Below are 24,129 nucleotides of genomic sequence, written 5' to 3'. Positions count from 1 at the left end.
AATGTCAAACATCATGCAAAGCAGGCTTCCTCCATTTGTTAGGAACAAAACATGCTTGGCTCTTGTATTTTATGCACATGGGTTTAAAGATAGAACCGAAAAAGATTAATAATCTGTTTAAAATAATTTTTTCAATAATAATTTTAAATGTCATGGTCAAGCAAAGCAAGAAATTTGCCTTAACAGCTAGCAATCCACAGGGAACTAAGCACTTAGCTGCATTATTTTCCTTCCAAGCCTTCTAGAAACAAGTTTTACAAACTTGTGCATGCTGTAATGCAAACCTTCAGGAGACTCACTTTGAAGATCAATCACTGACACATAGTCACTGAAATTTAAAATATATATACACACACACACACACATTTGAACACAGGGCACTAAATTATAAATAAGCATGAAAAAACTTATGAGATCTTGCTCTCTCTAAAGTTCTAGGGGTCCAATTGTGCAATCCCCACTTGTACTGAAATACTTTATTGAGAGGAATCATTGCATTGACCTTAAAGGGATTACCCTCATGAGTCAGCACTACTCAATATAAGGATTGCAGAACTGGGCTCTACAGGACAGGTTTTAAGAATGGCTCAGTACACTCAACTCTGATTGAAGTCAATGTATGTGCTCAGGATATCTGAAAATCAGTACCTACACACAAAATAAGCTATGTTATATAGCTTTGAACAGTTTGGTCTTGTAGAAACATCATATGTATGTATTTAATTATGATGCAATGGAGACTCTCTGGGCTTGATTCTCTACTGCCTTGTGTCCAGTGTCATGCACCCATGTACATGTGTGATTCACAAATTCATAGATTTTAAGGCCAGAAGGATCATTAGATCATCTAGTCTGGACTGTATAACACAGACCATAGAATGGGGTGGGCAAACTACGGCCCGTTGGCCACATCCGGCCCGCGGGACTGTCTTGCCTGGCCCCTGAGCTCCTGGCCGAGGAGGCTAGCCCCTGGCCCCTCCTCCGCTGTTCCCCTTCCCCTGCAATTATGACGCTGCGTGGGCAGTGCGGCTTGCGCCTGCCCACCTCACAGGCTTTCAAATGAGCCTGTCCTGCTGCTCTGAGCAGCCTGGTAAGGGTAAGGGGACAGGGGGAGGGCAGAAGGTCCCGGGGGGCAGTCAGGGGACGGGGCGGTTGGATGGGGTGGAGGTTTGGTGGGGGTGGTCAGGAGCCAGGGAGCAGCGGGGGTTGGATAGGGGGTGGGGTCCTGGGGTTCAGGGAGGACCAGGGAGCAGGGGGAGTTGGATAAGGGGTGGGGTCCTGGGGGAGCAGTTAGGGACGGGGGTCCTGGAAGGGGGTGGTCAGGGGAGAAGGAGTGGGGGAGGGATGGATGGGTTGGGGGTCCCAGGGGGTTTGTCAGGGGGTGTGGGTGTGGATAGGGGTTGGGGCAGTCAGGGGACAGGAAGCAGGGGGGTTTGGATAGGGTGTGGAGTCCCGGAGGGGCGGTCAGGAGACAAGGAGCAGGGGGGGTTGGATGGGTCAGGGGTTCTGCGGGGGGCAGTCAGGGGGTGGATAGGGGGCAGGGGCCAGGCCGTTTGGTGAGGCACAGCCTTCCCTACCTGGCCCTCTATACTGTTTCGCAATTCCAATGTGGCCCTTGGGCCAAAAAGTTTGCCCACTCCTGCCATAGAATGTTGTGCACTTGTACAAAGTGAGTGTAAAACATTCCCATTCTTATTTTACAGACCTTTGCACAGATGTAAATGACTGCACAAGACAGTGGAGAAGCAGTAACAAAATCATTTTGGTATTCACAATCCTAATATAAAGATAAATAAGACTTTTGTAGGTTTGGTTCCCAATAAAATTTCATTGTTTGTTGATTGGGTTTTGCCTACTTTACCCCCAGAGTGACTTCGTATTTGAAACATAAATGTAGAAAAGAAAAACCACCATTTAAAATGTTTTTTATAGGTTATTAACAAAACTCAAACGTCTTTCAGCAGCTTTGCTTGGATATTATGTTTAAGCAGGTACAGCATGTGAATCATCCACCTCTGGGTTTAGTGAAATATTATTTATTTTAAAAAGTGTCTCTCTCTTTGTGCTGAGTCTTTCAAGTTTCTAAGTTTCATCCCTATTTATGAGTTCAGATGTGCAAAAGGAATAAGAATTTAACACTGTATACATCAGTAAAAATAATGGCTATAAATGCTATAAGAAGGTTTTATGCTTGTTCTCCGCTCCATTTACTGGTGTATTAACTGCTCCATGAAACAAGGCCTTCATAATTGTGTCACACTTAACACAAAATGACTTGGTTAAATGCACAGTCAGCCAGTACAAATCTTGTCTTAACCATAGCTAAACGAAAACAGCAACGAGCTAGTGGGCTCTTTGATTATCAGTGTAATTTTGCTCTTGTGTACTTTTTAACATTTATGGGGTCTTCTAACAACTGAAAGCAGCCTTCAACTGTCCTTTTTCCCATGGACAGAGCCACAGACTCTGCCCTGCCCCAGGGCCATGCATATGACAACCAGGCCTATGGGAATGACACTCAAGAAACTGTCCAGGCTGGGGAGATGTTTGAAAAAGCACCTGGCCTAAAGATGTTCCCTTTCTCTCCCATCAGTGCCACAAACCAAAAAGTGGCAGGGGTGGTGGGAGGGAAGAAGAGACAGAGCCATCCATCAAAATATGAGATGGGATGGGGAACTCCTCCACATCATCTCCAGCAGCTGTGAGCAGGAAGCTTCTTCTTACCCATTCTCCCTATGAGGAAGGCTTTGAGAGGTGACTTGCCCTCCTTCTCCCCACCAGGTGAAGGGAATTTCCTTTTTTAAAATCACAAACAGATCAGCTGAAACCCTGCCCCAGTTCCACATTTAAGACAGTAAATGGTAGTTACTGAAGACGAGGGCTTCTTGCACAGACCCCAGCAGAGGGACAAATCCAGAATGGGAGAGCTATGGAGCACAGAATGTGGGGTGTTTATTTACATGAGGCCAGCAGCCCGTTAAGGCTAATTACACTGAGGGGAAAGTAAAGACAGCAGAAACTTTATTTATCATAATTTAAAAAAAAGAGAAAAAATGTATATTAAAATGGTATCTATTTGGTTGTAGTCCTCTCCCCTCAGCATCCATGTGTAATTTGCGTTCATACACTGTAAGCTCTTTAGGGCAGGGCCATGCCTTCCTATGTGTTTATACAGATCCTAATGCGATGACACCACCAATCCTGATACTGTTGGAATGCAGAATAACAGGAATAAACAGTTACATGAACACAAACTCTCTTCATCACAGACAGCTCTGCTCCTGGTCTTGAAAAGTTCGGAGATTTTTTAAGGGGAAAAGGCAGCTTGCCCTTTTTACTGCCTAGGCCGGCTAGCTGAAAAGCTAGCATCTGCAGACTTCCAGGGCTCAGAAGGCTCAAGAGGCCTGAGGTACATTCTGTTGGACAGGTATGCTTGAAATAGCGTCCTACCTCTGAGATAAATTTTGGGGGAAAAAAATTTTTACCTCATAAACTCTCGGCAAACATGTCTCCTGCGTCCACATCCTTTTAACATGCTCCCAGGACCTCACACACTGATCGCTACACCAGCCACACTGCATGAAAGGAGGTGCTGAAAGACACTGACTGCAGGACTTAAAGTGATCACAGCCTGGTCCATTCAACGGAATCTTGGTTATCTATTGATAAGAGAATTATACACAGATCTTTACAAAAATATCTTAACTAGCAAGGAGAAACTCCTAATTTTTGCAAAGTATAATGATGTTACTCTGGTTTCAAATGTGAAAATTACTCCTCTACTGTAGTTTAGTTCAGTAATTAGAAGATCTGATAAGTAATTTAATTGGCACATTTCTAAATTCACTCTTAAACCCTAAAGCCATACTGATAATATCTATAGTCACAATAAACAGCTGTTGCTTACAAAGAGGGGTTACCATCTTGTGATTAGAACTTGGACAGAGTATCAGGAGAACACCTGGTTTCTTCTCCCAGCTCTGCATTAACTCACTTGAAATATCAGTCAGTGTAAATCAGTTTACTCATTTGTAAAATGGACATAATACCTACTTCACAGGTATGTTGTGAAGATTACTTGTTATCTGTAACCCATGTTAAGAGCTTTAGAGCAAAGATGCTCTGCAAGTGGTTTTCATTTTATGACTTTAATTAATATACAGTTACTTCACCATATTTCCATGCCACATTTAAGCCTATTTTGATCATACTTTGTTTTAAGGTTACATTTATATCTAATTCTTAAAGGATTAGTAAATGATTAATAGATATTTCAATAAATGGTTAATCAATTCTTATAGATTGTTAGAGAATTCAACAGGTCAAGAGGTTGCCTATAACCATGGCTTATAATCATCTATAATATCTTCTACCAATGTGTTTTCAACCATTTATAACACATAGTACTCATGCCTGTAACATACTTATATCATCTATTAATCAATCATTCATTAACCTTTGACAAACTATTGCTAAATGTAATCTTAATATGAATTGTGACCATGGTTTTAAACACCCACAACTCCCCCCCACATTTAAATAGTGTTATAATGTTACAATACCAATCTACAAAGACCAGGAAATTCTAAACACTATTTTTTACTCAAGCCATTGTGTATTTTTCTTTACAAGAGCTTGAATTAAGGACAGGGTGTCAGCCTTAAATTTGCATTTCCTGGCTTTTTGTTGGTTTCTATCACAATTCTCACATTATTTGCACATTTCTCAATGTTAATTTACTTGTTGGTTTAATAGAAAAAAAAAAAAAAGCTTTTGAGGAAACAACATACCCAAGAGACTGGAAAGGATGCAAAAGTTGCATGTTATGAGAACTCAGAATACTGTACTGACTAACCACTCTTATGTAAAGCTGATACTATGAATGTAGGTTTACATAATACAAAGCGTGATTAGATTATGAACCACTCACCTTCATTCCGGTGACAACCAGAGTATAGCCATCTGCTACTAATGAATGGTGAATAATAACTTGTGGGGAGACTGGGTGGGAGTCCAGAGGAAAATTCACATGTGGTGGAGTAGCTTCTGAACGGGAAATCACTATCTAAAAAAGAAAAACCCTCAAAATCAATAGGGGCAAAGAGTCCTGTGGCACCTTATAGACTAACAGACATATTGGAGCATGAGCATTCGTAGGTGAATACCCACTTCGTCGGATGCAGACTAACACAGCTACCCCTCTGAAGCTTAAAATCAATAGGCTACATGTTACTTGTGTGCACATTGAACAGTGATTCCACATTCACAATATTTTCTGTCTGATGGTTAGTACTAACCAGCATTGTTGCACTAACCCCTTTGAAATACATTATGAAGCAATAAAACCACGCTTTATAACATATGCTTTGCTTAAACAGAGCAATCTCATGACTGCCTGAAAGACTTTTATAATATATCACATTTGTAACACTAAGAAGGAATCATCCCTTGCTCCATAATCCTTAAATTTCAGGTGTTTACGAAATAAATTGTAAAAAATTCAGTGTCTATTTAATCAGCCTCCCTGCATTTAAGAGAAAAGTAAAGGAATTTTGCCAACAAGGTCTATTTAAAAGCATATTAAACCAGCGAGTTTGTCCCCTCTCTGTTTTAGAAAGGTAACAATATTTTAATTTGTTTTCCTTTTAATCCTTTGGTTTGAAAATTAAGATTTGCTCTATATATTATATATTTTAAAAAATTTTAAGATCTGTATTGAACATATAATATTGAGAGCCCTCTCAGCTTCTAACCTGGGATTTAAATTGGTACGTATTTTACTGCATAAACATATTGCACTTTAAAAAAAAACAACACATTAAAGTAGTAAAAGAAAAGAAAAAGAAGAGCAAGAATTGTACTATCCTTATTTAACTTTTATTTATGGTGCCAGAGGTGTGCACAGCACCTTACAGAGAGAATAAGAAAGTCAATGATCTGAGCTCAGGCTCATTTAGTTCAACAAGACTCTATTGGCATGACAAGCTGTAAAAGAATTGCTAAAGTGTAAAAACTATCTGTCAGAGGTAGGTAAGGACAGGGCTACAAGTGTGTTCGAGGTTTGAACCTCATGCTTGTATGCCACTGCTGTCCACTCCTGATCTGGTGACAGGCTTCTGCAGCGCAGTGTTATCTCTGCTGTTTGGGTGCATTCTGCTTACTCTGAGTAGAACCACAAGGGATTTCAACAGGTGTTAGGTACCTAGGTGCTTTTGAAAATCCCACTAGATGTCTAGCCCCACCTTTAGGTGCCTAAACACCTTTGACAATCCAGGTCTATAATTCTGATCCTGTGAAAACATGGGCACATGCTTAACTTTACTACCATGATTAGCCCCACAGATTTCAGTCACTATGTCCGAGAGCAAGGATGTGCAGGACTGGGCCCATAATTATATACGGCATGAGCTGGTAGGTGATAACATCATGCAACAAGGGCAGAGGATCATTTAAACAAAGGTTACAAGGGTACTGTTTCCAAAAGTTACACCTCAGGTTATTTATTTATTTATCTGAGGAATTTAGAATATCAGTATTTGATGAGAAAGTGAGACTCACTGGATATCATTATTTAGAGCAGTTTAACAATCTTTAAAACACCTAATACACAAAATGTTTATTTTGTGACTATAAAAAATTTTCACCTAACTGCTAAGCCAATCCTAAAACAGCTAGGCCATGGGTTTCGAGGATTTCATTGGCCTTCCACACTGCCATTGTCTTTCGGCAAGATGGCCTACTCCAGAACTAGCCTTAGAAATACCCACTTTGCTGTCATTCAAAACTTCAATAAAATATGTTCCCAGTTAATTCATGGTGATATGTGTTTCACACCCTACGGATGTTTAGACTATTGGGTGGAAACAAATAACAGGGAAAGTTTTTCTTTAAGGTAAAGCTATTTTTGTTACAGAATTGCCGTTCAGGTTTGATTCACAGCACAGAAAAATGCAGTTTTTAGAAATCAATAAAGTTTGATGGTTTTCTGCGACACAGAGCTATGATCTTTGGCACAATACATTAGGAGATGAGCTCTGTTTTTATACGCAGGACAGAGTGAAAAATGGAATGAACTGCAAAGCTGCATGGAAAAGCTTGATTAATGTTAGTATTATATGAGCAGAGGTAACACCACAGCTGCAAATATCTTTTTAGTTGATCATTAGCCATGTCTCCTCTCAAATACCCACTGCTATAAAATGCTAAGAATTCTTTTCTATCATTAATCCAGGCTTCTTCTTATTGCCAAACATTCTTTCTGATTGAGCAACAATGTTAACCCTTAAATACTTCTGGGTTTCAGCCAAAGAACAATATAAGAAATGATATTATTATTACTGTAAGTAAATATCTGTATTGCGATAGCACTGAGGAGTCTTAGTCATGGACGAGGATCTGTTTGTGCTAGCTACGCATTGTACAAACACAGAACAAAAAGACAGTCCTTGCCTCATGGGCTTACAATCTACAGGTATGTCTATACTTCAAGCTGAAGGTGTAACTTCCAGTTTGAGGAGACATACCCATGATAGCTCTGATCAAGCTAGTACGCTAAAATTAGAATGTAGCTGAAGCAGTGTGAGAGGGGCTAGCGGCTCCCAGTATGATCATGTCTGAGACGCTAGGTATGTACTTGGGTGGCTAACCCCTCCCACCACTTGCACTCCCACAAATGCACTTCTAGTGTTAGCGTGGTAACTCCATCAGAGCTAGTGCAGGTATGTGTCCTTAAGCTGGAAATTACACCCCAGCTCAAAATGTAGACATAGCCTAAGTAAATTTAATACCCTATTTTTATGGTTCTAGAGAATGTTTGGTCTTTAAAACACTGAATGATTCATCACAGATAAAGTTCACATCAGCTGCTCAAAGCCTGAGTAAAATGGTTTTCTACCTGGTGATGTGATCTGAGGTTGGAGAAATAGAATTTACCCCCCCCCCCCCGCCCACATCTTGGGACTATGGTGTGAAATACCCATATACCAAATACCCATGCAACTGATCTATAGCCAACAGTATGACTATGTTTATACTACAGAGCTGATGTTGGCATAGCTATGCCACCACTGCCTCTAGTGTAAACACAGTACACACAGGAGTTTTTCTGCAGGTGCCTGAATGGCATTAGCTAAATCAACAGCAGCACTCTTCCATTGGCATAGCTGCATCTTCACTGGGATTTTTGTTGGCACAGCTGTGCCAGTCAGGGGTGTGTTTTTTTCTCCACTCCTCACCAACGTAACTATGCTGATGCAACTTTTAAGCGTAGACCAAGCCTGTAACTAAGGAACTGCAGAGGTAGCCAAGAGATTCAAAATAAATAAATAAAAATTTGGGGGCCAACGTATCTGTGTAATTTGTGATCTCACTGGCCAAGCCCATAGAATCAAAGAAATGTAGGTCTGAAAGGGACCTCAAGAGGTCATCTAGTCGAGCTCCCTGTGCTAAGGCAGGACCAAATAAACCTTGACCATCCAGGACAGGCATTTATGCAACCTATTCTTAAAAACCTCCAGTGATGGGGTTTCCACAGCATCCCTCAGAAGCCTATTTGAAAGCTTAAAAACCTTTATAGTTAGAAAGTATTTCCTAATATCTAACCTAAAGCTTCCTTACTGCAGATTAAGTCCATTACTTCTTGTCCTACCTTCAGTGGACATGGAGAACGGATCACAATCCTCTTTATAACACCCCTTAACATATCTGAAGACTATCATCAGGTCTCCCCTCATTCTTGTTTTCTCAACACTAAACATGTCCAGGTTTTTTTTTAACCTTTCTTCATAGGTAAGGTTTTCTAAACCTTTTATAATGTGTGTTGCTCTCCTTTGGACTCTCTCCACTTTGTCCACATCTTTCCTAAAGTGTGGCACCAGAATTGGATGCAGTACTCCAGCTGAGGCCTTATCAGTGCCAAGTAGAGAGGAATATTATCTCCCATGTCTTACATGCAACATTCGTGTTAATATACCCCAGAATGATATTAGCCTTTTTTACAACTGCATCACATTGTTAACTCATATTCACTTGTGATCCACTTTAAGGCCCAGATCTTTTTCAGCAGTACTACCACCTAGCCAGTTATTCCCAATTTTGTAGTTGGGGATTTGATTTTTCCTTCTAAAGTGAGGTACTTTGCACTTTATTGAATTTCATCTTGTTGAGTTCAGACCAATTCTTAGTCAAGGTTGTTTTGAATTCTAATTCTGTCCTCCAAAGTTCTTGCAACACCTCCCAGCTTGGAGTCATCTGCAAATTTTATAAGCATACTCTCTACTCCATTATCCAAGTCATTAATGAAAATATTTAATAGTACTGTACTGAGGACTGACCCATGGGAGACAGCACTAGACTCCCCATTTGACAGTAAATAATTGATAAGTACTCTTTGAGTACTTTCTTTCACCCAGTTGTGCACCCACCTAATAGCAACTCCTTGGCCTGCCTAAACCTTGTCTTACATAATCCTACAGAGAGAGCACAAGAGAGACAAAAAGAAAAGGAGTACTTGTGGCACCTTAGAGACTAACCAATTTATTTGAGCATAAGCTTATGCTCAAATAAATTGGTTAGTCTCTAAGGTGCCACAAGTACTCCTTTTCTTTTTGCAAATACAGACTAACACGGCTGTTACTCTGAAACAAGAGAGACAGACTCCTAAGGCATGCTCTTCATCATGCAGCTGGGTTGCATGGTATTCCTGTGCAATTATTCAGCACCTATCTTCTCGCTGCCATGGGACAGGGTGGTGTGGCTGTGGTATGACCCTAGGAAGCGGGGTAGTGGAAGCGAGGATTACTCCCTAAAAATAACAAATTTGATTGTCTATCTCCTGGGGCACATATACCATTTTCATAAGAAATCAAACATCTCTCCAGAGCACACAAAGAGCAGAACACGTGTGCCAGCTGCCCTCCAGAAAAGCACGTTCATAGACAATAAGCAGTGCAATTCTTGACATTCCTCTCAAGACAAATACAAATATAACATTTTATCCACTCCATCCTTGAGGGATATGGATAATTCACCAGTACACTGACTGAACTATAGACTTCAATTTACACTGCTAGCTTTGAAGGTGGGTATGTTTTACTTTCAACATCCAAAAAGACACACACAAAAGGAATCATGGGAACTGAAAATATATGTAGTAGCCTTCTAGTACAGCTCAGAGTATTTCAGTGTTGCTGACTTTAGAGATGATTGGCTTTGAAGACAGGAGGTCAATAGATTAATTAGTATCTACTTTATACTGGAAATGAATCATCATTTTTATGTCCATGGATATCAGATGCATTCTTTTAAACTCTATTTCATTATCACAAACCAATCAATGTTCAGTCAGAAGCCTTGACATTTGGTTAATTTATATACAACTTTGCATATTAAGACCATAATAACTTCAGCACAAAAGCATGCATGTAATATATATTTTACTCATTTTGATGATCAGTCCTGCTAGTCAGTAGGATTGAGTTACAAATGTTACTGTATGCATGTCAGAATATCTTCTGCAAAAATCAGAGGCTACTTAAAACAAGCCAGTCTCAGTATCATATTGTTAGTTTTCCCTAGATGTCTGGCAGGTGTAGGCCATTATCCAGCAGAGATAGGTTCAGGGTTAATGTTATTATGTAACCCCCAAGCGCCCCAGGATATGCAGCATAGCCTTGTAAAGGGCACACATGTAGCTCTCTGGATGCTGTATATATATCATTGTAATCCATTGAGTATAATGGATCCACTTTGAAGGGCATAAGCTTTTCTACTGGAACTGAACATTAAAACATGTGCTCTCTCAAAACGGTAACTTGGTTCCAGGTGTTAATTTTAAACTTCAGTATAAAGATTTCCTCTCTTTTCCCTTTCTATTTGAGTTTACTTTGGGATTATCTAGGCATGCTCTCTACCACAGAAACAAGAACTACTACTCAAAAACCCATTAAATATTAAAAAGTAAGTTTAAAAATATTAATAACTCTTTACTAATATAGATTATGACATTTAATTTCATTGGTTTAAAACCAGAGAAAGAAAAGAAGCACTGTGATTGATTACACATTCACATAAATTCATATATGTATGTTTTATATTGCCAACTCTGGAAAGTCAAGTCCTCTAGCCACAAAACATGGTATAACGAACAGGTATAATATAGGAAGCAGGCTTTGAGCAGGGAGGTGGGAGGGTTCCATGGCTCCACCGAACTGCCTTAACCCCTTTCTGGAGGGACCACTTCTAGGGATGGCAGCGTTGTTCAATTCGGTGTTCATTCATTCCTTGGTCTCTTTGCCAATGCTTCCAACAAAGGTTGCCATTCATACTGGTGGATTTTCTTACGTGTACACCTGACCAGTAGAAAACGAATGGAGACCACTAAATCAAAGGCCACTGATCAGCCAAAAGATGGTAATGATTTCCTGGGACTTTAGATATGCATTGGATTTGAATGACTGACCTAAAGCTGAAAGGCTCTGTACATCATTACTCTGAACCATTGCTGTTTATGAATATATACTATGGGCCTGATCCTTCACCACTGAAGTAATGGCAGTTCTGCCACTGACTTAGTTGAATGTAAGCAGATCACAGCTTGTGAGATGCAAAGTGTTGAAGGCCCAATTCTGCTCTCATTGAATTCTGTGGCAATTCTTGACTTCAGTGGATACATGGTCAGGCCCCAACTGTAATCACTGAGTTAAACACAGTTGTGATTATTTCTATCTAGCTTTCTTCCAAAAGTATCTATCATTCGTGTAGGTATCTAAGCACTGAAAACAAGCATACAGTGTCCATAGCAGTTTTCTGCTCCTCAAGTATGCAGAGCAAGACCTGCATGTGCTAGGGGTTTCATTTGTTTGTTAGTTTTTAACCTGGGGTGGTGTCCTGGGAAAAGGCTTTGTCAAACAAGAGTGCCACATACTTTGAACTGAAAACGAACAGATTTGGGATCAGCATGTGGAAACTCCACCTCTTGTTTGGCTATCAAAAATGTGGTGGAAAATGTATATAAAAATATTCCTCCTTGCCCAGGGCCCATTATTATTAACTATTTGTATTAAAGTAGTGCAGAGAGGCCCTAGTGAGGGTCAAGGCACCAGTGTGTTTGGTGTGGCATAAACCTATAGGAAGATATGTTCCTTGCCCCAGAGAGCTTACTGGGCAGCCACACTGCTGCTGTTTCTCTGCAGGAAGCAGGCAGGATGCAGACAGGCTGCACAGTCGGGAGCTCTCAATTTCCTGAGCACCAGAGGACAGGGTTCTGCCGTGGTTCTCTCTACAATGCTGTGGAGTGGGGTTTGTCAGCAGGCCAAGGGTCAGTAGATCCATGAATAATATGGCTTCCCTGCCAAAGCCCCATATAGAGGGAAGATAGGGAACTGCAGCTGCTCCTACTGCTCTGAGAGGTTGTATGAATTGTAAGGAGAGGTTTCCCATCCTGTGCTTCCACATGTAGGGCACCTACGTGAAGCTCATTTTCCTGGGCTTCACACTGGTGAGGTCCATTTCACTCACAGTGAGCGTGCTAGGTGTGCAATTTCCAAACACTGGGAACCTCATTGTTTCCAAAACAGATTTCATCAGGCACATCAAAGACATATTCCTCTCACTGACAATTAAGTCCATTACAAATCTGAATATCACAGGGTGGCTGGCCCTCTATGGGAAGATGGGTCCTTCACTTGTGATGGATGAGCTACGTCTCAGCTGAGTCTGATCAGCTAGGGACCAGGTGGTTTTAAAAGATAGCAAGCAGCACAGTTGCAGTAGAGACCTGCAAGGACCAGGAAAGCTCCTGCAGGAGACCTTGGGGCACGGGGGATGGAATGGGGAGGTGAGGTGGGGTGGGATGCAATGGGGAGAGGGGAAGGGGAAAGCACTACAAGAAGTAGAGTGGCTCTGTGGCAGGGTGACTCTCAGGCAAGTGGCTGGTAGAGAGACAATCTGAGGGGAACAGATTGATCCCTGCAGGAGATCCTGGGTTCCAAGAGAAGAGATGATTGATATGCTGAATTTGTCTTATTTAGAGGAAATAAAGCTAAGAGTCCAAACTAGACTCGTGGTAGGGTGTCACTCCTTCCTGGGATAGGGAAACAGGTCAGCAGCCTACACTGAGCATTTAAAAATAAGTCATTTTGACACCCTCCTCCACACCCCAAAAATCAACAAAATCTCCTGTCAGTGAAATGGACTGTTCACACTGAGAGTTCAAAAATGGCCAAACAGAACATTGTCGTACTCAGGGGAAAAAAGTTTCCCTTTAGGCTCCAGAAATTTCAGCCCAATTTATTATGGTAACTTTTGTGACAAGCTCTAACTGCCTGAAAATAGAGGCTTATTATTAGGCTTGGGAAGATTAGATTTTTATTGGTAAATGTCAGTAAACATCATCATACACACACAAACTACTCATAATTTACCAATAGTCAAAGAAAGAAAAATGCTGCTTGAGAACTTATGAGAGTTTGATTTAAGGATATTTACACTGCATATTTTGACATGTGATGTTGACGTGTTTTAATGGTTATAAAGCTTTAACTTTTTGAATCTCAACATCCAAGGACAGTAAATTATTCTCTGAGCCCTGTCCCCACCCCCCACCCATAATGTCCATCAACTGAAAATTTAAATAGATAAAAATAGGAAAAAAGCCTAAAAATAAACATTTTATCATTTCTATGGATAATATCAAAGAAAATAAAATTCTGCCACGCTTATTTATAATGAAAGAGTCTTTTCAGTCATGAGCCAGATCTACAGGTGGTGAAAGATGGTGTAGCTCTTCTGACTTCAAAGGAGCTATGCTGTTTTACACCAGCTAAGAATCTGGCCCCATAACTATAGCATCTCCATTGTGACAGTATCCTACTTTCAAATCAAATAACCACTGTGAAATACCTGATTCACTTTGCACCCAACAGCTGTACTTATGGCCTGTGTTCCCAGCCACACACTCAAAACAAGGACAATAGGAAAGGCAGAAACAGCTGCAACCACTCAGAAGAAAAAAAAAACTGTTTAAAAAAGCTTGTTGTCAGACTCCCGCTTAGGAAGGAAGTCAAACCATTTTTCTTTGCCTTCTCATGCGTGGCAGCTGTCTTAGAAAAATTATTACTGTTCTGTTTTGTAACAGAAACTCCATAGTATTTAGTAAACTATGAACTCCAAGCTACTCGTGGCCCAACACAGGTTTAACACTTTTGATGCAAACAAAACATTATCAGTGCATCAATGGGCTGCGACTTCTCTGTTGGAGAACACGGAATTCCCATCCTCCCCAATTACTTGCTTTAAAAGAACTTGTGAGTTTTCTGTATCTAGACCATACAGATCAATTTAATGCATCTTAGCTTGGCTGAGTAAAAATGCACAACTTTCTACATTTAATGCAGGAGAATGTGTCTCCTTTTCAACCAGTTCTCAATCCTCAAATAAAATCACAGAAGGTAAAGAATGAGATATCTTTTACTGACTCAATAAAATATGTAAGCTTTTGGGCCACATTCAAATGCATTTGTTAAACAAACAAAATATGACTACATTCTGATACCCTTTCTCTGGTTTAGTATTGTAGCACTTGACTTCAATGGAACCACTCACAAAGTAAGGTACTGTACCTTGTGAGTAAGGGTATCAGATTCTATCCACTAAATAAATACTGTAGCAACCACTACAGTAATTCGGGCCACAAAATCAGTGTGTTAGAGATTACATTTGTTTTGTAGTAGTGTTCTACTACAATTGTATGGAGAGCAGAGGGAAGGTTGATGGAGACAGAACTGGAGAATCAGAGAGAAGAGAGGTGGAGACACAGGTACGTATGAAGGTGGGAGTGAGCAAGCAGAGGAAATAGTGAAGGGCTGAGAGAGAGGAAGGGAAAGAAAAAAGAGAATAAGAATAACATGGTTGGTTACCAAGAGACTGATGGAAATGGTTTCAAATGCAGGTACCTAAAGTTAAGCACCTCAAGGTTTGATCCAAACTCCCATTGACTTCTATGGTGCACAATCAGAGCCTCCATCCTTGTTAGTGCTGGCCAATGTTTGTCAAATTAGACAAAAATTTTCACTGATATTTCAAAAAGAAATAAAAACTAAAAAAAAGTTGACAAAAATGTTCACTAATATTTCTCTTGGTTTTTGACCAGCTGCAATATTTAGGCACTCAAATAAACAGGTCCTGATTTTCTGAGGAGCTATGTAGTCACAATTCTTATTGATGTCAGTAGGAACTGTGGGTGCTGAGCAGGTCTGAAAGTTAGGCCACCTAGTTAGGTACCTAAATATGAATTTAAGGCCTGGATCCACAAAGAGGCTCTGGTGTTGAAACACCTAACTTTTAGGCATGTAGAAAATTACAATGAAAAATAATGGGAACCACCAAAGCTTGAGTTAGGTGCCTTTATACAATGAATGGGGAGAAACAGGCACCTAAGAATGGGATGCATAAAAACCAGCTCAATAGGCAGGGCATCATCTAAGTTAGCTGGTGGGAGATACCAATGAGAGAGGCATGTCTTAAACCCGACCTCTCTCAGGAAATTAGGCACCTCAATCCATGCTGCAGGGAGGCACTTGTCTCTCTTTGTGAGTCAAGATCGACTCTTGGAATGAGGCTGCCTAGGCACCTCAGCCATTTCTTGTCAGAAACACTGGAGAAGGAGGTACTGGCGCTGCTTCCCTTATTGCCTGTTAGCCCAGCGGCTAGCAACACTCACCCAGAATCTGGGAGACTCAGGTTCAGTTTCTCCCCCACTACCAGAGAGAAAGGGTTTGAACAGGGGTCTCCCACCTCCCAGGAAAGTGGTCGGGCTATTCTGACACAGTGGGGGGTGCTCCCTCAATCTCTCTTGTTCAAGCTGTTCTGCTTTGGATAAGTAATTAAATAGCCATTGGAACAGCAGGATTGGAGCCTGCGTCTACCCTGTGAGTGCTCTAACCGCTGGACTACAGAGTCATTCTCACTCTCTCCCCAGTCCAATAACTCTTTAAAATTTATCCAAAGTAGAACAGTTTCTACCGGAGAGACTGAGGAAGACCACTTGCCCCCACATCAGAATACCCTATAGCCTGGTGGTTAGGGCACTCACCAGAGAGATGGGAGATCCCTCTTCAGTTTGTTTCTCCCCAACATACGGAGGAGGGAATTGAACCTGGGATCTCCCACATCCCAGGTGAGGACTTTAACCACTGGGCTAAAAGTTATAAGGTGGACACGTCCTCATCTCTGGTCTTGAATGGGGCTCCATGCAGGCCTACTAGATAGGGCCCTGCAGGCTAGATAAGCAGGCAAATGCCTAGCTCCTGGTGGTTTGTGGATTCCACTGTGTTTTAGGAAGGAGACTGGTGTTGGGATGCCTAGTGTGAGGCAGCAGTGCACATACTCAGAGGCAGAAACTTAGGCACCGAGGAAACTCTACAGTGAAAATTTAGGCATGTAGCAAGTTTAAGCACGTATAGGATTAGGCAGCAGCCTAGTGGGGTTTAGGTGCCTAAGTCCCTTTATGGATTGGGGCCCAACATTGGGGATCTACATTTGAAATTTTTTGCTTTGCCATTAATAGTTGTCTTGAAAATTTATTTGGTTGAAATAGTATATAGGCACATATTTTCAATGCATGGCCTGTGTTTGTGTGCACTCAAAGTGTAGAAATTTTACACCTTGATCCTGCAGCTGACTGCCCATTGAAGTTAAAGTGGCTCTGCATGATCACAGTCAATTTGCAGGATCAGGGTCCTAATATGCAAAATCTATTCGCTTGACCACAAACAGATTTTGTGCATATAAATTCAATTATTTAAATACACAAATGCTAATACACTAAATGAGTGCAAACGACTTGTGAGAGCAAATATGGATGTGTACAAAGACAGGGCAAGTTGAGGCCCACTGCAAATTTAACCCATCAGGTAGGTATGGTAAATAAAATCACTATTATGAAATGTGGCTTTTCGCTATACAATTTGAATACAATATTTGGAAGGTTGAGTGGCACACTGAATTGTTTCATTGTGAGGTTATCCTGATTTTTAGCAATTACTTCCCAGCAACACTAAAATAAGTGGCCCATATGCTATGAATTTATTTCTATTCATTGCAGATACCAGACAGATTACTATAGAAACTCCATTACATTTTGCTTTTAGTTGAAAATTTGCTAATCAACATATGTTTGGAAGCAATACCTAGACAACTATTAGTGGAGTTAAAAAAAAGATATAATTTGTGTGTATTACATTCTGGAAAATACTGTAATTCCTGTATCCTGGAGACATGGTACCTTTTTTCAAGGCAAGAAATATTACATTTGGTTATACAGATGTGCTGTTACCAGTCATTAAAGGCTGTCTGAGTGTTCACTCTGCTGTTGGAGGTACTAGACCCTAAGGCTGTTCAGGATAAAGAAAGGCTTAGAGTGTTATTATAGTATGATCTTCCCGATAACTTCCCCCTGTAACTCAAGCCAATCTAATTCAATGATGTGAATATTTCTGTTAATGGCAATACGCAGCTCACACAATAGCCTTTCTTTTCATCTATGGCTGGCCCTAGAATGAGAAATGTAGACTGGAAGTATTTTAATTGTTATATTTTATTGTTCTGTGAGATGGACAAAATCCTGAATAAAAAGTCTGGTTCAAGACATGAATGCATAATAAAAATATAATAAATAAAAGTACTGCTTTGTATTTTCCTCCAGAGATCACCAAAGGCTTTACCCAAAGCCCACTGAAGTCCCACAATGAACCTTACAAAGAGGGTAGTAAGCATTATTGCCCATGCTTATAGATGGGAAAGTGAGGCAGAGAGGTTAAGTTACTTGCTCAGGATTACACAGTGAGTCAGTGGTTACATTCAGGCCTAGAATTTGGGTCCCCTGGCTTGCAGGACTCTGCTCTAACCACTAGGCATCCCGTATTGAAAGCAATCTCCATCCTTAAGGCAGTGAGTTCATCACGGGGACTTCTAGTAAACATTACAGCATAATCACTTCATATTTTGCTAAATTCACATTTGAGATTCACACTGATTTTTTCTAAGGTGTCCCATGTGTCCTTTCCAGTAGGGTGGTGGGATTCCTTCAGCCCCTGAGGGGGGCGGGACAGCAAGTATGACACGTACATGGATGTCCTGTAACAATCTGTTAATAATGTATGTGGACTGGCTTTGGCATGGTTTTTTTCTGAATATCTTTGATTAAAATGCTTCCCAATAGGGGGACCATCTGGGTGGGTCAGATGGGAAGGAGAAAATAGCTCAAGATCCATTTCTACTTCCTCTGATCAGCTTCCACTTAAGGATGGAAAGAGAAAATGCCAGAACTATTAGCTCTGATGACTCAGTTCAGTCCCCAGAGCCTATGGAACTCATTTGACCAGGAGGTGCCAAAGTCCACCAAAAACTGATGAACCCTCCTGGAGCATAAAGAACACTGGCAGGGTTTAAAAGGACATTTTCTCCAGGTTGTAGGGGGCAGGGGGAACCTGACTGAGACACAGGCAACATGGGAATCTGTGGGGGTGTCGCTAAGCCTGGCCTAGGTTGCCATTATTCGTAGAGGCTCTCTTTTGCTTTAACCTCCTTTTTTCCTCTAATGTTTTGTTCTGACTGCTAAATAAGAATATTTTGTTTTAAGAAAGTTATCAGCATTATAGTACTGATTACAGGTCCCAGAAGGGAGGAAACTCATGTGCCCAAACTCATGTGCCCAAAACCAAGTTAGTCCTGCAGAGTGTTAAGTGACTAATATAGGTGGAGCAGCCTGACCCTGGTCCCGGTCAAAGAGCGGGAGAATTGCGATATTCCACACAGAAAAAGGTAAGAGCAAGAGGCCTAAGATCCAAAGGGGTGCACTCAGTGAGACCAGAAAGGGGACAAGCTAACCTTACTACCATGGCTACAGGGCTAAAAATAAGAAAGTCATAGAACCCTTGAGTCTTGTGATGAACTCAAAGCTGACTTCCTTCAGAGATGCTGTATCGGGTATTCTGTCTTATGTTTCCTTACAGATGCTTCAATTTATTCAGCTCACCTGATTTTCCATTAATCTGTGACTATATTGTCCCCACTCTTTCCCCAACCCCATTTATATATAATTGGCTTCTTATGGTTCTAATTCATCTTGCTTACTCTTTGCACTCACGTTAAAGTGTGCTAATGTCACAGTTATATTTACCTGCATGAAGCGGCCCTCAGACGTTCCCAGATTAGCAACAGTAAGATTCCCTTTGGTGAAGACAGATATTGAAGTTAGCAGGACACTGTTGAATCGCCCCATAAACAAGTCCACCCGTTGCAAAGGAGTTGTAACCTCTAGACGATATTCATCATCTTGTGCTCCACAGTACGACGCATTTCTTGAAAATGTCTGTCAGAAAATAAAGTCGATGTGAATAGTGTCTCTTCAGCAGGGCACAGGCAGGAAAAGCTCTTTGTCAGAAGAAAGTCATTTGGCAAGTGGACACAAATGCATTTCATCAGACGTACTTAGAGGTTTCAAACTGTAATTGTTTCACCAGTTATCACGTTCCACGGGGAAGATAATGATTTCTTTACATTATGGGAATATTTCCCATTTGTTTTAATATGTTTTGTCTGGATGCCCAGAAGATAATGATGGTTTTTCTATTCAACAAGTAGATATTATGTAAGCATTTACATTAAGATATAATACAGTATACGTAATATATTTTACAGTGCTTTTCATCTGAAGGTCTCAAAAATGCTTTAAACTTAGAGCTGCCCAAATATAGTATATTTTGCAAAAATATACAGAAAAAATTGGGAAAGAATGTTCACAGCATTTTGAAATTTTCAAACCCCTCCCCCTGATTTTTCCTTCTCTCCCTCCCCATTTTTATCCTTCCCCCCTTTTCAGTGACAAAAAGTAAAAAAAAAAAAAAAAAAGGGGGGGGGGAGAAGGGCAAGAGAGGAAGTGAGGGAGATAAAATGGGTAAAATCTATGTCCTGATTCTGATTAAAAATAAAACCAGGTCAATATAATTACTTAGGCTGAGATTATTTTGATCATCTACTGCTCATATATTATTCTTTTCAATCTCTTTTTATATTTATCATGAACATTATTAGAATAGGTTTCAGAGTAGCAGCCGTGTTAGTCTGTATTCGCAAAAAGAAAAGGAGTTCTTTTCTTTTTATTATTAGAATAGATGCTGCATTTGCAGAGCTTTTAAAAAATTCTCTTCTGATTATTAATGGAGAATACATGGATTTTTCTTTTCATTGGAAAAATTTCTTGAACAATATACTTCAGGTTAATCTTTAGAAAAGAAGATAACTATGCTGTACTGACAATTCAATAGTAATCTATTAACTGATAATTCCATTACTATTGATGCTTCATCTTCCATTTTGGTGAAATAATATAGATAATAAACAGGGATCCCTTAAAAGATCTATAACCACTTTAAAATTGGAAATAGTCTAGCTATGTTTCTACTGGAACATGTTCTATGACTACATGTACAAAGAAAGCAAAATATCATGGATCTTTCTTTTGAAACCAGTATTGAGCTTGCGTTTTTTTCTTTCAATTTTTATTTATCGATTTTTTTAAAAAAGGAATTTTTGGTGGGGGATATTAAAGTTTGATCCATAACTCTTTGACTTCAATGGCGGTATTTCCATTTACTTCAGTGCAGTCTGGATCAGGCCCTTAAACAGCAAGCCAGAATAAGCTTTTACTACATAACTATTACATAACTGTTACATAGTTATTCTAATTCTCCCGCTGCAGATGATTTACCTTATATTACTTATGAACAGAATATTATCAAAGAGAAGGCAACCAAATATGCAAATAAATTAGTTCCTTGAGGCTTGTTAGTGCTGGATAAATGGCCAAAGACATTTAAGGCCCTTTTCCAACCTACCCAATGGTTTTATGAATTGTAGTGTTTATGAAGAGACCCTCATTGGCAGCACTAGAAAGTTAAGACTCTCTTAATCCTCGGAACAATTCTAGCATAAACTGTAGCAGTACCAGCTTCCCCATGCTGCCCAATCAATGTGTTTTAACTGTGACCTGAAGAAACAATCACATACATGGATGATGGAAGGTAATTCATGCATGTAGAACTGTACGCATCTCTACGGCAATATTGCCAAGAAGGGGTTCCAAATTAGGCCTGGTGTAGGGAATGGGGCATGGGCGGTCATGCCTAATGTTTAGCATCAGCAGCCTGGAACTCCCAGAGCTAGGGTCAGAGCCAGACCCCAAGCCAAAGGTAAGAGCCAGAGTCAGGTGCCAAACTGAAGCTCAAAGCCGGAGTCAAAGCCAGGCGCCAAGCCAGGGGTTGAAGCCGGAGTTAGCATCAGGGGTAAGGTGTAGGAGCAGGGACCTGGAGTGAGGCAGGAAATCAAGAACTGGGAAAGACGGGGGTCTGGAATAAGGAGGAACCAAGAACAATCTGGGAGGCAGGGCTCAGGAGTCAGGGTAGGGCTCAGGACTCAAGTAGGCAGGCTCGATAGCAGCCACTAGCCAAGGACTCCTTTAGTTGCGCAGGCAATTTCTTGTGCCTCTTTCTGACCTAAGTAGAGCTTCCCGCTAATCAATGGGGCTGGACGTCTTCCCCAGTCAGGAGCTTTGTGGGCCAGGCCCTTTGCAAGTTAGAGCTTCGCTGGCCCCTTTCTCCAGTCATTCAAGTGACCATGGTCTGAGCACTGCCTGGGGACATGTGGACCCAGGTTCAAGGCTGTTGATTCCTCCCACCTGGTCCAGCACTGATTTTTCAGTGGGACTATTTGTATGTTTGAAGTGCTTTGCTGGATTGGTTTTGGTGCTGACAGTTACTGTGATGTGGACACCTGCCCATAAGAACTGTTTTGGACAATGAGCTCATTTCATATAGGCCACCAAATAATCATCAGAGGGTAATGACTTTAGGTAATTACCACTACGCTCACTTTCTCTAAAACTCATGTTTGATTCATACTTAACAAATTTAGCCCCTCTTCTCTTCTGTCCTCAAAAGCAGGGTTATTTTGCAGTTCTAGTCTGGCCAGTCTAGAAGTGTCTTCAAAACATCTGCATAGAGATGCAATGAGCACAAATAGTTCCACCAGAGCAGGATATACAACTCAGATGTACCCCCTCTGAACATGTATCCATCTCAGCCTCTGTTCCCTTGCTATAATCCCTCCCCATATTGAGAGAGGAACTTTGGACTCCTCTACATCTGTGCTGCTGACCTCCTTTGAAGATTTCCCGTCTGAGGCACAAAATGTACATCAAAACCTCATCTTCTGCAATTTGAACACCCTGCCAGTCCTCATTAAACATTTTCCAATCCCTTATTAAGAACAAGTGGCCTATATTTTCCCTCCTGCTCCTAACAGATGACACCTTCCTGTATCATCCTAAAGACAGATATGACTAAACTGACCCTTCTCCCAGATGTCCAAGGACATGTTGAACACAAGGCCTTTCCACAAATCCTGGCTCTGCATGGGATAAACACAAAGCTGCTCTTTGAATGGAGCAGAGAGGCAAAAAGGTCACCCCAAAAACTAGAGCAAGAAGTCGGATGGAAAATTTTAAATGGTCTCACCCATTTCTCTTAGCTTTTGCTAGGCAACCTAAAGTAAATCACTGTTTGAGCTAACACAAAATACTACTGGGAAAAGGATGTGCTGTTGTTTTAACCCTTTGACCCTGTGAAGCCTGAGTCTCTTCCTGACACAAATACTCTGCCAAGTATTCTGTGGTAATATGGAAAATAACTGATCTCTGGGTTACACATTTACAATATTATGCCAAATCCTAGTGACAAATCATACAAATATTGAAATAACCAGGGACCCTGCTGGTATGAGTTTGGGTTTAGTTACATTGTTTTTTATGCATGACTAGGAGTGCAAGTGGTGTATATGACTCAGAAAGAAAAATGTTAATGTGATAGAGGTGTGCCATTGGAATGTGATGAGGTGTAGTAGGCAAGTGTTGAATTCTGCCCATATCCAGTATGGACATGAGATAATAATCCTATTTGCTCAAAGGGGAGATTGTAACTACTTGGAATTTGCCCTGGATCCAGTCTGCAAAATACATGTTGCCAGTTGGTCAAAAAAGTCTCTGAACTAGGCTAGCAAGAATTGTCACTGCCTAAAGATTAACTGATGCTTGTACATTCAATTTAGCTGACATAAACTTAAAATGTCTTGACATAAAGTTGCACATTTGAAACCAAATGTCCAAAATGTGATGGCCTCAAAATATTTGCCACCCTCTCTCCTCCAACTCCTCCAAAAGTGACTTTTTACGAAGCTACCCAATTAGACAAGTATCATAATTCAAAATATCCAATATCAACCAGACTGAGTGAAATAAAGGCTTTATCTAAGGATTTTTATGAAGTCTCTGCAATAGCTGCAGATCCTGCAATCCCCAGTGGTCTGTACTGGGACCAGTCCTATTCAACATATTCATAAATGATCTGGAAAATGCAGTAAACAGTGAGGGGCAAAATTTGCAAAGGATACAAAACTACTTAAGATAGTTAAGTCCGAGGCAGACTGCAAAGAGCTACAAAAGGATCTCGCAACACTGGGTTACGGCAACAAAATGGCAGATGAAATTCAATGTTGATAAATGCAAAGTAATGCACATTCGAAAACATAATCCCAACTATAAACACATAAAATGATGGGGTCTAAATTAGCTGTTACCACTCAAGAAAGAGATCTTGGAGTCATTGTGGATAGTTCTCTGAAAACATCCACTCAATGTGCAGTGGCAGTCAAAAAAGCAAACAGAATATTGGAAATCATTAAGAAAGGGATACATAATAAGACAGAAAATATCATATTGCCTCTATATAAATCCATGGTACGCCCACATCTTGAATACGGCGTGCAGATGTGGTCGCCCCATCCTAGAAAAGATATATTGGAATTTGAAAAGGTTCCGAGAAGGGCAACAAAAATGATTAGGGGTATGGAACAGCTGCCATATGAGCAGAGATGTGTAAGACTGGGACTTTTCATCTGGGAAAAGAGATGATTAAGGGGGGGATATGATTGAGGTCTATAAAATCATGACTGGTGTGAAGAAAGTAAATAAGGAAGTGTTATTTATTCCTCCTCATTACATAAGAACTAGGGGTCACC

The 24,129-nt window shown here is 40.7% G+C and overlaps 1 protein-coding gene across 5 annotated transcripts in view; it reads right to left on the bottom strand.

Moving 5' to 3' along the window:
- Window positions 1-24,129, bottom strand: part of MET (MET proto-oncogene, receptor tyrosine kinase) — a 118,108-nt gene that overhangs the window by 47,099 nt on the left and 46,880 nt on the right. For all 5 annotated transcript variants that reach the window (XM_073328145.2, XM_073328152.2, XM_073328149.2 and 2 more), the window contains 3 exons: window positions 19,178-19,369; window positions 4,931-5,065; window positions 3,486-3,659 (listed from right to left, as the gene is read on the bottom strand). In XM_073328145.2, coding sequence (XP_073184246.2) covers window positions 3,486-3,659; window positions 4,931-5,065; window positions 19,178-19,369 — 501 coding nt within the window. The remainder of the gene's footprint in view (window positions 1-3,485; window positions 3,660-4,930; window positions 5,066-19,177; window positions 19,370-24,129) is intronic.

Source organism: Lepidochelys kempii, chromosome 1 (assembly GCF_965140285.1).
Source record: "Lepidochelys kempii isolate rLepKem1 chromosome 1, rLepKem1.hap1, whole genome shotgun sequence".
Lineage (NCBI taxonomy): Eukaryota > Metazoa > Chordata > Testudines > Cheloniidae > Lepidochelys > Lepidochelys kempii.
Note: the sequence above shows the minus strand (reverse complement) of the source record. Positions and strands in the feature narration are given on the sequence as shown.